At 39.2% G+C, this 12,844-nt stretch overlaps 1 protein-coding gene across 11 annotated transcripts in view; it reads left to right on the forward strand.

Annotated features, from left to right (window-relative positions):
• The first annotated feature begins 591 nt into the window (after positions 1-591).
• Positions 592-12,844, forward strand: part of ehmt1b (euchromatic histone-lysine N-methyltransferase 1b) — a 32,645-nt gene continuing 20,392 nt past the window's right edge. For 5 of the 11 annotated variants that reach the window (XM_084137059.1, XM_084137063.1, XM_084137065.1 and 2 more), the window contains exon 1: positions 594-646. In XM_084137059.1, coding sequence (XP_083993185.1) covers positions 626-646 — 21 coding nt within the window. In that variant the 5' untranslated portion in view covers positions 594-625. Of the gene's footprint in view, positions 647-9,320; positions 9,906-12,387; positions 12,491-12,844 lie in introns of those variants that run through there. The other 6 variants (XM_084137070.1, XM_084137061.1, XM_084137067.1 and 3 more) reach the window with 5 other exon arrangements.

Here is a 12,844-nt window from a genome sequence, read left to right on the forward strand (position 1 = left end):
TGATTAAATGTTTTATGAATCATCAGCAAATTGAACTTGGGCAAATAAAATTAATTATAACAACCCCTTATAAAACCTAATACAAAATTGAATACGTTTTGATGGTAAAATGGTAAAAAATGTATAAATAAATGCAATAAAAAGATAAAACAATAAATATAATGAATTTTAAAAAAAAAAATTGAAATACCTCTAGTTTTGTGTTGGCTGGCCTGTTGGTTGGTTTCAGTGGGGTTTTGGGAAGTTATCAGCTTGACCATATTTACAAATATTAACTATACTGTCTTTTTTTAAAACAGCTTTTCTATATTCCAAAACTAATTGTATTATTTTAGGTATACTGTTGAACTTCGCCTTTAAAATTAAATAAACAGACTCCTAACTAAATTAAAGCATCGTTTTTTTTTTGCATATGTATGTGGCGTAATTCCGTCCTGGCGGGGTTTATACGAGGTTTTGAACTAGTTCTTAGAAACTGTACAAAAGAACCGATTCTCAGAAATGAGTTGAACCCTACAGTCTATGGTTGAACCTCACTAGTACTTTTTTTTTCCACTATTGGAGACATAGCGCCAAATGAACCGGTGACGTATCCCAAGGGGGCGGGGTCTCGGGGTGAGGAGCCATGGCTTCAATGAAAACTGAGGTAAGAGCAGAGCAACGATTCTGCATTGTAACTTTGTTTTATCTGTGTAATTATGCGTTTTTTACCAGTTTGACTCAACGACTGGCTGACAGACTGTTTGTGGCACATTGAGCCGCCGGTTGAAGCTTTGAGCGGCTAACCCGCGCACGTTTCGTCACGAGTCTTTCAAAGAGCCCGCCTGACTGTCCGTTTCAGTGTGAAAACTCGGTGCTTTTGTGCGAGTGAGTGGTCGTGAAGCATTGTGAAGGAACATAATGGGGCGGCCTCCCTTTTTGCAGTGCGGCTGCTGTTGCCTGGAAACCTGAATACAGGTCGCCTTTGCTCTTTGTACACGGCGAGGTGATTGTTGTTATGCTAGTTCCAGGGCACTATCCGGCTTCAGATGCTGCTGTTGCAATTGTAAATACAGCGGCAGTGCATATTGTTATATTGTTTGTAGCTGCTACATCATCCACAAGCACATCCCTTCGTCCACCAGCCTAACACCCATCAGTCTATCCCTTTCGTTAGGGAATATTTTAGCAATACCCGTAGTTTGTAACGTCTTTCATGCAGGAAGCTGTGGCTAAAGGCTACTTGGTGCTAAAGCAGTTGTCAACATTAGTGTTGTGTTGTGAAAATACATGTAACGTTAAGTTACCGTTGGTCACACATAAAAGGTTTTTAGACACCGGTTTGCTCTTTGGAAAACTGTTATGTCCCTAACGTTAAATTCCAAGTGAATCAACTTATAATTTCTGTAATAATTTTCACTATCCTAAAGGATCCTAATGTGTATTTTCTTCATATTCTAAACATTTCTAATAGAACTAGCAACCGAATAAAATACCACTTTAGGACATTAAAATTATTATTATGATTCTTTTTAAAAGCTTTCAGGAGTCATATTTTTCTTGTGGTATTCTTTTAACTGTCCAATAGCATAACATTATTTCAATCTACTATGTGCGCTGATCAAATTTAAGAATCTTATTTGATTGATTGATCTACCTAGGATTTAAGGATTAGTTCCAAATTATGATAGAAATTCCGATTGAAATCCTGTACACTCCTTTAGGAAGGTTTTTTTTTTTTTTTTACAGGGTGAAGTCATACACATTGGATGAGTCATTCGGGAATTTAGTTTTATTCAATTTATTGGATAATATTGAAGCATTGCAGTTTTATTTCTGTTGTCTGGAGGGTGTTCAGGTTTTTAAATAATGTTCTCTTATATGTAACGTTAGTACTATGAGGAAACAACATCATGTTTATCTATTGGAGAGAAACTGCACTTGTTCACCGACAGGGGGAGCCCTGTGATTGGCCCTTCTTAACAGCTTCTAGTGTCTGTTGTAGGAAGGAATGAGGTAAAGTACATACATTATACAATTATTTGTTGGAGAAATGTTCTGCCTGACACATCAAACAGATGGTGCAATTAAGAGTTTCTCCTTGGAGTGTTTTTGTGTTGAATATTTAAAGTCTAAAATCAAGCAATGCTTTAGTGCTAACGGCAAAAGTTCCAGACAGATATTGTTATATTGTTTTTAAGCCACTACCATTGAGTTTTCATTGCAGAGACATCAATGATGCATCCAGTGATTGACTCAAGCTGACTTGGTGTTTCTAAATGTTTTTATGTCTTGTGAAACTGATCTAAATGGTGACTTTGGCTTAAAGTCTAGGAAGGTGGGTATGGTGAAACTTTAACTGGAAACTTCAGAACTTGTTTGGCTAGGCTGAAACTTCACGAGGTGGTAAATAATCTTTAGACACCTAACAATTTGATTTTCAATTAAAGGGATAGTTTACCCAAAAGTTAAAATGTAAAAATGTGTCATCTCTTTTTTTTGTCCATAAACTGAAAATGAAAGTCAGTGGTGTCCAATGTTGTTTGGACCTCAACATTCTTCAAAATATTCTCTTTTGTGTTCTGCAGAACATAGAAAGTCATACAGGTTTAGAACGACATGAAAATGAGTAAATGATGACAGAATACATTTTTTGGGTGAACTATCCCTTTAAAGGACTCCCTGTCACCCTGAGATGAGAGATGTATTGTGTGTCTGGAAAAAAACCTCAGATGACGCAAAAATCATCATTTTGCGTCATCGGAGGCTTTTTGGGCCAGAGGCTAGAGACTACAGCCAGTTGTAGGAGCTCGTTCCGCATGTTTTCAACCCGCCCATAGGGGGTGGGATCTCACGATAAAACGGCGTCTTTTCAGTTTCGAGTCAACTAGTAGCCTAGTTGTATCATTTCTTCCGATACTGCCCTCTGTAACCGGTAGGCGTAGCTTGGGAGTGACCTCGTAGGGCAGCGAAGCAAGTGCATTCTGGGAGTTGTTGTCTTTCATCCACATCCATTTTCTCAGTCTAGAAGGCACCAACTTCTAAAATAATTTCACATTTCTACTACATAAATGACCCAATTTAAATACACATTCACCTTTCCAGCGGTGAAATATCCCTTTAAGAGAAATAGTATAGCAACATTATGGATTTATGAATGTTTCGGCACTGCCCTTGTTTGGAAGTCTGGTTAAAGAAAAACCTTGCTCGCATTGTAGTCAGCAAAGTTTGAAGCCCTTGGTTGATTGACTGGTGCGTCGTCTTTTGCTGTTGTCTAAGACATGTCAAATATAATGTGGATGAAGCTTTTGATGAAATAAAACTTGTGACTGATGGTTTAAATGGAACCATCTGTCCATAATTTAGCCACTTCTAATTTCTTTAGCCACTTCTTTACAAGGGTTACGTTCAATAATGTCTAGATGCATAGAAGTCTGGTTGCCGTATTAGTGATTAATTGAGACTGAAGTTGAACTCTTTGGCATGATTGGAATGTGATATGTTTGGTGCAAACTTAAAAGCTGTATGTTTGCCTACCAGCACTGGTATCTTGTGGTATCTGGAGTGAGTAGGTGTAGGAGCCACAAGGTCCCGCCCAACCAACTGCCAGCAGTGATATATGTTATCTGAGGCCATTAACTTTGTCCATTGTTTGACATAAGTAGAGCATACAACTGAAAATCAGTGGAGAAATAGTTGCACATTTGAAGAATTTTGTCAGGTATATTGTGATGGAAAAATTGTTACCTATGCTACATAATTTGTTTCTGAACAAACAAACAAAATTTGAGGGTACTCATATTTTCGTAATTCTGAATAGGGCTACACGATTAATCGCAATAAAACCGCACACAATTTGGCAAAGGCTGCGATTATTTTATGCACAGCTTGTCAGTGGAGTGCGGCTGATTGGTAGTAAATACTGCCCGCCACAAAAGTACAATAATGCGCAGCATTCCAGGAAATCCCTATCGCTGTAGCTGAAAAAACAGAAGATTGTAACGCTTTGATTAAACATGACTTACACACGACTGCCTTATTCTGTGTAAGAAGGCACATCATCTCACAGAAGGATGCTCAACTGTCGTTATGAAGTGAGTTTGGAGTAAATACATGTTATTAAATGTTGTCTGTTGTTGGACAAGAGGTTCGTAAATGCTTCTCATGGTTTGGAAAGATGTTTGACGCGTTGTTTTTTTAAATGCAAATGTTATAAGTGACTCAAACTCACAGTGCTTTCAGATGGAGCAGCGTTTACAGAGCTGTACATCAATGACAAGCTGCGCATAATAAACAATCGCAGCCTTTGCGATTTTAAAATCGCGATAAGCCATCTCGATTTAAGTGCGATTACATGTAAATTGCGATTATTCGTTCAGGCCTAATTCTGAAGCAAATTCCCCTGCTGGCAGTGTTAATTTTGACAGCAAGTTTTGATTTAGTTTTAGTCTAGTTTTAATCTACTAAATATCATAAGTTTTTAGTTGACTAAATCTACAGATTTGGTTTACTAAAATCTAACAGTAATTAAGAAATGAAAATAAGAACAAATAAATGCAACAGAACAAAGATACAAATTAAATAAACAGTGTTTTAAGTTTGTCAGGTACTGCATGTCTAACAGTAAATTCAGAATTCCTACAGAAATTGAATATAAAGTAATCAAATGTAAAATAAGAGTGCAGAGTCTTCCTTGTATAAATCCTTATTAAAGTTACTAAAGTTACTCAGAAGCAGCGAGTGATTTTTCTCTTTTTTTTTTTTGAATTAACATTAAGGACTCAAGACAGCTGCAGGTTTAGGCAACTGGCACTTTAAGAACTAATGCACAGATCCAATGATACACACCCAAGTGTCCCTCAACTGCTCACTTTCACATAACCAATTGTTTAAATGAATACTTGCCAAAACGGGCAGTTTGACAGAATATTTTAAAAACGGTAAGACGCAAAAGAGAATGTCTTGGTTACTGATGCAACCCTCGTTCCCTGAAGGAGGGAGCAGAGACTTTTCGTCGATAATGACGTATTGGGGTCGATACTCACCTGGGAACCCCAATCACCTCAGAGTTGTACGAAAACGGTCCAATGAATATTCGTGAATGAGATTTGCATGCCGAGCCACTCCTTCCCGGACCTACGGGTATATAAGCTGGTGAACCTAATCGCATAGCCGAGTCTGATTGTCCAAATGAGCCAGCGGGATGAGCTGGGAAGTGCATAGCTTCCTGAAGTAGAGGCAGTGACTGTGGTGTGACTCTTATCTGGCTCTGTGGTTCCCTTAAAGGAACTGGCTAGGGAGGTGTGAGGAAGCAGCATGTCCATGAAATGTGAACTCCTGGCCTGGTGAAAGAAGGGGTGGCTGAGAGTGAGGAAGCAGAGCGTTGCTCACTGCCAAACCACGCCTGGTATGGCACAGAGACTGAGGAAACTGCTCTTTTATTGAACAAGTGGCAAAACAGAAATAAACTCTTTCTTAAAAAGACTCTCTCTTTGTACGGCCTTCCTCTAAGGGGGGTGGACGGGGCGGCCGGGTTCACGTCTCCGATCGTGCCGGAGCAGGTGTAGAAGCCTCAGGGGGACTCCCTTAGCAATGAGCAAACTGGGGGCCAGCCCGTGGCGGCCTTGTGTCGGTGGTATCATGCCAGTACAGGTTGTGCTTAATGGCCTCAGTCTGCTCCTGAACTGCTGGACAAAGTCCTTGACAGTGTCACCAAAGAGGCCGGACTGGGAGATGGGGGCGTTGAGAAAACAAACTTTGTCAACGTCTTTCATCTCAGCCAGGTTCAGCCAGAGATGGTTTTCCTGGACCACCAAGGTGGACCTCGTCAGGCCGAGGGGTGGGCGACATCAGTCACCGTGCGAAGTTCCTGCATCAACCCCGGCTCAGAACTACCCTCGTGCAGTTCTGTAAGTCTAATGGACTTGCAGGATGGCCATTGCATGCACGGTGGAGACGGCCTGTCCAGCAGCACTGTAAGCCTTAGTAGCCAGGGCTGAAGTCATCTTTCAAGCCTTGGACAAGAGACGTGGACAATTCTGCTAGGTGGCACTACCTTGCGGGCACAAGTGCACCGCTATTGCACTCTCCACCTGGGGAATCTCCACGTAACCCTTGAAGGCCCCACTATCGAGGGTAGTGTGAGTGGCAGAGGCTTTGGGGAGTGAAAGGTGCCTTCCACAACTGCTGAACCTCCTCATGCACTTCTGGGAAGAAAGGCAGTGGGGCGGAACTCTGCTGTAAACCGCGTGCGCACCCAGGAACCAATCATCCAATCGTGAGTGCTCAAGACAGGTGGAGGATTCCATTCAAGTCCAATGCCTGCGGCAGCCCGGGCAAGCATGGCCGTCAAGTCTGAATCTGATTCAGTGTGAGCGACCAGCTCAGCCTCATCTTTTTCTCCAGAGGACAATAGCCTATTTCCGATGCAGCTCCTCATTATGGATGCTAATGATTAATGAACGATTGATTCGTTGTCGATAATTATTTAATTAATAAAACTTTCAATGGTCGATTAACCAAGGTCATCATTAGAGTGCGTAGTTTTGTGGTGCGTGTGGCTCATGTGCAAAATAAGTGCAGCAGACACACAAGGAAAAATGAAGCAAGAGCACCGTAGTTACATATTCTAAATGTATTAATAGGTGTGTTCGTCTTGAAGAGGCAATGCGCAGACCAATCGGTGCATGACATCAAAGTACCGCGAGAGCGGTAATAAGCATACAGAGCCGTCTGCTCTCTAATCGCTCTTGCGTTACTTTGATGACATACACAGATTGGTAAGCACAGCGCTGCGCCGCTTTAAGTCAACACACCTCATGTCTTGCAATGGATTAGGTAGGCTAGCCGTTTATTTCGAAACATAATTAACCACGGGTCCAAAAACCTTCCAAGCAAGTGATTTTACTGAACATAAGAACTACTTGCCACAATCCCACAATAAAAGTACATAGAATAAACAGTAAGTAATATGATTCTGGTGGATGAGTGACCTTCCAACGCTGTTTCAGCAGTACACTTATATTCTATGGCACATGGTAAATCAAGACCTGTCAATCAGAGCGAACAAACCATTCCAAGCACGCTCCAGTAAAACAGTGTCCGATTGGTCTAGACACATCATCCCTTACCACTGTACCCATCCACCACACCTGAGATCCAGTTTCCATTAGAAGAACTTTCTAAAGACATTGGAAAACACTGCATCATGATCGCGACACGATGGGATCCCGCAAGTCCTATAGCTTTAGCCAAGCAGCATGTCATGTCAATGATTTGCATTTCTGCGTATTGTCTTATGTTGGGTTTGGGCTCGTTCAAGACCACCTTCTGTAAACAAGATACATGATCTACTATGGTTTACTAATGTTTTGCGTTTGTATGTTTTTCATACAAATACTTGCTATAGTTTGGTCTCTAACTGAAACAAATATGCTTGTTGTATTCAGCTAGTTGAAACCTTTTCAACGATATATGAAACAAGTCTATCTGTTATGTACGATGATTTTACAGATCTCATTTTTATATAAAGCATTTTTTCACGCTATGAAAATAGAGCACATTTAATATGTATAATTTAAAAGCACTTGTTAACTGATAGTCATATTCCCTATATTCACTGTAAAGCCAAGCTTCTAAGCTTTAAAATGACTCCTATTTTTGTGTTGGTTAAGCAAGTTAAGTATCGTGATACTTATCTTAGACTGTATCCTGACAGTCAAAACCCGTCATTAGAGAATTTTGAAAATCTTAAAAATTTTAAAAATAGCTGTCTTATTTATAAATCTATGAATGGAATCGCCCCACCACCCCTGGGGGATTTTATCAAAAAGAGAAATAGCGAGACGAGGACTAGATCATTTACCCGGGGGGATTGTGAAGTACCATTTAGAAAATCTTCGTTTGCACAAAATGTCCTCTCTATTAAAGGCTGCACAAATTGGAACAGTATGTCAACGTAAATTAGAGATAGCCCCACTTTTGTTTCATTTAAGAAACATCTTAAAAGATGGCTGAATAACAATCAAAAATGTAATCATTAAGTATGAAGGTAAAATTTGATAGGTAGTTTTATTTATATATTTATAATAAGCACTTTGGGATGTCTATGTACAGGCATTTATGCACTTTAAATAAATATTACAATAAGTACTCTATAAGGTATAGGAACTTTTAATGTTTTTTTAGCTCTATATGTATATTTGTTGATATGTATATTGTTTGTTTGTTTTTTGGTTTGTATTTGTCTATGTTTGGGACTACGGATGGAAATTAGCATTGTGCTAAATCCGGCGTATTTACATTCAACTTTGATTTTTTTACGTTCATGAATATGCACTGTCCCATTTAAATTAAATAAATTCAAAATTCAAATTCAGAAGCGTGATTTACTTTCGAAAACAATTTTGGCCAAAACCGAATTTCTTTCGTTTATTTTATTGAATATTGCCAAAAAAATGTATGCATCATTAGTAAAAACAATGTTTTGTATAGTTTTATAGTGTCACAGCTTTAGCTTTAGCAGCTTTATAGAGCCACAGTTTTAACACCTTTTGAATCAACCTTTGTTCTTATTGTTTACTTATCTCTGCATATTGCATGCATGTCTGTGATATTTTTTTAGATTATAAACTACAGATTTGAGACATGTTTTATTTTGTGGATATACTCATGCCACTTGCTTTGCAGAAATCAATGGGAACTACATTAGACAAGGTCTCAACCTCGTTTGCCCTGTTAGAAAACAAAAATCGAGCCTGATTCTTTTTCTTCTGAGTGGTTTAATCATTTCCAGATTGTGTACATTTTAATGATCTTTGATTTACAATTCCTGTTGACATTAAAATAAAAGATATGTGAAACCCATTTTAAGAGACAAATGATTCATCCACATTATCTTTTGCAGTTTTATTAAACTAAATTGTTTCAAATCAGCTCAAGGAGATTTTTTTGCTTAATAGCCAAACCACATTCCTTAAGATTGTCATTTTGTTTTTCATGTTGCAGGAAATAGTTTGACACGTAATAATTCATGTTTATGTGTAAATGCATATTTTGGACATTTCAAATTCAAATAAAACATTGATATGCTTATTCAAAAATGTGCTGTTTATGTATTGCTTCTCATTCTAGTTAGAAACCTTTGAAGTATCACAAGGGTAATAGATTGAGGAACAGCATTAGAGACTCCAAAGAGCCCATTGATTGCAGCTAGATGCCGTTCCATAAAATGGCTGCAGTGTTGTTTTTTTTCTGCTCTTCCTTCTTCGTGAAGAACAGTAGAGCTCAATCTGAGCATGCTCAGTGTGGGCTATGTCAGAGCTTTATACAGCAAGCTGGTCATGTGACCTGTGCTCAGGGACGGTGCATGTGTGGGAAGATAGCTAGTCATTTGGATAGTGTAAATTTGTTTCCTCCTCCCCCATGAATGAAGACCACTGCTTAAGGCAGGTACAACCTTGTTGCTGGAGGTTTTGCCCTCTAGTGAAGCAGGATTATTTCCATCTCCATTTTTGCTTTTGTGGTCAAGGGAACAAGCATTGCCAGATAGCTGCTGCTCCCAACTGGTTTGCTAGGTTTTTTGAAAGGAATGGACCTGGTACTCTAACAATCTATTGTTTTGGAGCTTGAAAATTTAGGATATCATCTGATTCACCTGTCATCTTTCTGATTAACTGATTAAGCTCATGCTCCAAGATCTGTAGAGCTGGCCTGTCTGAAGTTGAGCAGGAACTTGTAGCAATCTCAGTGCTAAGACTTTGTCCTGCGCTCATCCCAAATCTGACAAGCAGAGGATTTTTAAAAGGATCTGCATGGATGTTTTTTTGTTTTTTTTCACGTCTAGCTGTACCCAAAACCTTATTCTAGTTGTGTACCATGGGTCTTGATCAACTTGACAAGAATAACCACAAATTATCTCTTTAAAGGTAAAAAGGTAGCCTTTGATCTCTTTTAAAACTCACTTGTCAGGTCGTCGACCATTAGAAAAATCTGTAGCCTCTCAAATCTTGTTGCACAAGTTCTTGTCATGTCTTAGACAAGAACATTATTGGCATTATTACATGGTTTACTAAAATGTTTTTGCATTTGTCTTCAGTGGCAGCAAAGAAGAACTTGAAAGTGGGATAAACTTGAGCAGCCAAGCAAATCGAGCCGATTATGCAGGGAATCCTTGATGCTTTTCTTGATACACGAGTCACATCGGCTGCCTATCAGCAGTGCAAAACATAGACTGCTGCTCCTCTTGCTGGCAATAAGCTTTGTTTTGCTGGCTGGTCCTGGTGTAGATTCCATTGAAGTGAATACTAGGATCCCTCTGCATTTGTAATAAGCTCGTTTGCATGCCTGAAGCCATCTGGATTTAACGCAACACAAAACACAACTCTACTTGTATGTGTGTGTGTGTGAGAGTGTATTATTTTGCTATTTCTTTTGTGACCAAACTGTAGATTCAGAAGAAATGCAAGGAACGGAAAGGCCATCCAAAAGGGTTGTGATAAATAGCCACACTTTTCTCTTTGTTTGTATTTCTCCCTCCTTCCTTCTCATTCTTTTCCATCTTTTTGTTGTAGAAGACCAGGAAAGCATAGACAATCTTAGCTGCTTCCCAACTGGAACATAGGAAACAATATTGTTGCTCGGTGGAAAAGATTTTCAGGGCCCTCAATATGAAAAACATGGCTTCTGGGAAAGCGGACTCTCAGTGTCAGTGGTATGAGGTCTGACTACAAAATGGCAGTGAAACTCCTAGTATGCAGGCTTCAGTTGTGAAGCTCCGTTCTGTGGTGGTGTCAGTAGTACAGTTGTTTGGCAGAATTACGATTAAGAGACTTTTCCTGCCTCTGCCAAGTTTGGAGGACGAGGCCTTGTATCGTGTTGAGAAATGATTCTTGCAAAATCAAAAGGAATTTCATGAACTTTCATTCTTGTTAAGATCTATTTCATTCCTGCAAAAGTTGAGCAATTGTGCAAAACATTCTTAGTTTTTAAATAGAATGTAGCCTATTAATTTAATTTCCATATATTGCATCTTCCTGATGAGACTGGCCATGATAGCCTACATATTGAGTGTGTTCACATTCACATACACTACTGTTCAAAAGTGTGGGTTCAGTAAGACTTTTTTTATTGGCATTAATACTTTTTTTCAGCAAGGATACATTCAATTAATCAGAAGTGGCACGTTATTCTAAATTGTATATATTTCACAATATTACTGTTTTTGCTGTATTTGTGGTCTTGGTGAGCAGAAGAGATGTCTTTCAAAAACAAAACAAAAACTCATACCGACCCCAAACTTTTGAACGATAGTCTATTTACCATTTAAACAATAATTTTGGGCAGGACAAATCACTTTGTCACAATATTTAAGGCTTGTCACTTTAAAAAAATAGGCTTTAGTTGTGTCATATCTGTGAATCATGATTTGCTACTTGCTGTCAGTTTTAGGGGCGGGGCATTCTCATTCTAAATTGTTTTATTGAACAAAATTCAGTTCAGCGCAAGAAGAGTCTAATTTTTTTGGTTTGTTTTCCCTGCAAAACTACAAAACTGTGTGAAAGCTTAGAAACACACTAGCATGTTAATGGCCTGAAAGATAATAGATAACTTTTTTTGTTTATTTCATGGAATATTTTAAATGGCATTTTCATTGGAAAGAGCAAAATGAAATAGCCATAATTTCAATGCTTTTGTCTTGAGCTAGTCTGTTTCCTCATGATTACTATACAGCTTGTTGAAATATTCCAGATTGTGCTGTTGAAACTATATCCGTGTATTTGTGAAATATGCTATTCCTCAAGTGGCTTTTAAAGGAGTCGTTTTACGTTCATAGACTCAAGTACACAGCCCTTGTTAAAAGTGCAGAATGATTTCAGTTTTGGATACTGGGAAATTTAAGCTGATTCGCAAAGACTATATCCTATCATTGTTTTTCATTAGCCCTTGCTAGCAATTACATGCTTGATCACCAGCCCGTATATAAAGCAGCATGTTTATTTCTGTCTTGAAATACAAGTGTACCAAACAGCTTGTTTTCTGACAGATTTGATTTATACCAACATTAAAAATGTTTTTTTTGTCAGTGGCTTCTCTGGGCCTTGTGTCTCTTGTGATATCTGTGGCTGTGCCCTACAAAGGGGCTCAGTGGAGATAAAGACCTCTTGAGAGATGACAACAGATTAAGGATAACACGGTCTTGCTCCTGGTTCCTGTGGTAGACTGCAGAGCTTCATGTTTCTGTTGCTTCACCATACCTTTTCTGGTCCTTTCTAGCAATGAAATGGCTGCCTGAATTTGTTGTTGCCCTGCTCTCAGGAGAAAAAAAATTTGAAATTTGAACTGACTGAGCATGCTCAGTGTGAGCTTTAGCTAACTCGACCGACAGAGGGAGCCTGTAGGTCACATGATCAACAAGCCGGTTGAATGCTTGCATGCGGGAGGAGAAGAGAAAAGAGGAGCAGTCAGCTCGAAGCTCTTTCTCCCTCAACGGAGGCCATCGTTGTGAAAGCAGGTATGAAACCAATGGAGGGAACACCTTCTGTGATTCAATGCTTGGGCTCTTCATCATGCTGGTTCTGAATGTGCATCGTTTGAGACTCATCATCTTGATTCCTTGTGTTTTGCCATCACTTACTCATCTCACCGTTCACTTTCAGTCCATTGATGTTCAGAGGAGAGGAACGCTCTGAGAAATGACTGAAATATGGCACCCAGACTTCCTCTGAAGCTTTGAGCCAGTGCTGTAGTCAACGGCCCTCTAAGCTGAAACAAGTGTGCAGTGTCAAAATCCGTTTGAGCTTGAAGCCCTCAACAGTGGCTTTTCCTTCCTTTACAGAGGTCTGAGTCAACGTTTGAAGTCTTGGGA

This window comes from Abramis brama, assembly GCF_963993115.1.
Source record: "Abramis brama genome assembly, chromosome: 15".
NCBI lineage: Eukaryota > Metazoa > Chordata > Actinopteri > Cypriniformes > Leuciscidae > Abramis > Abramis brama.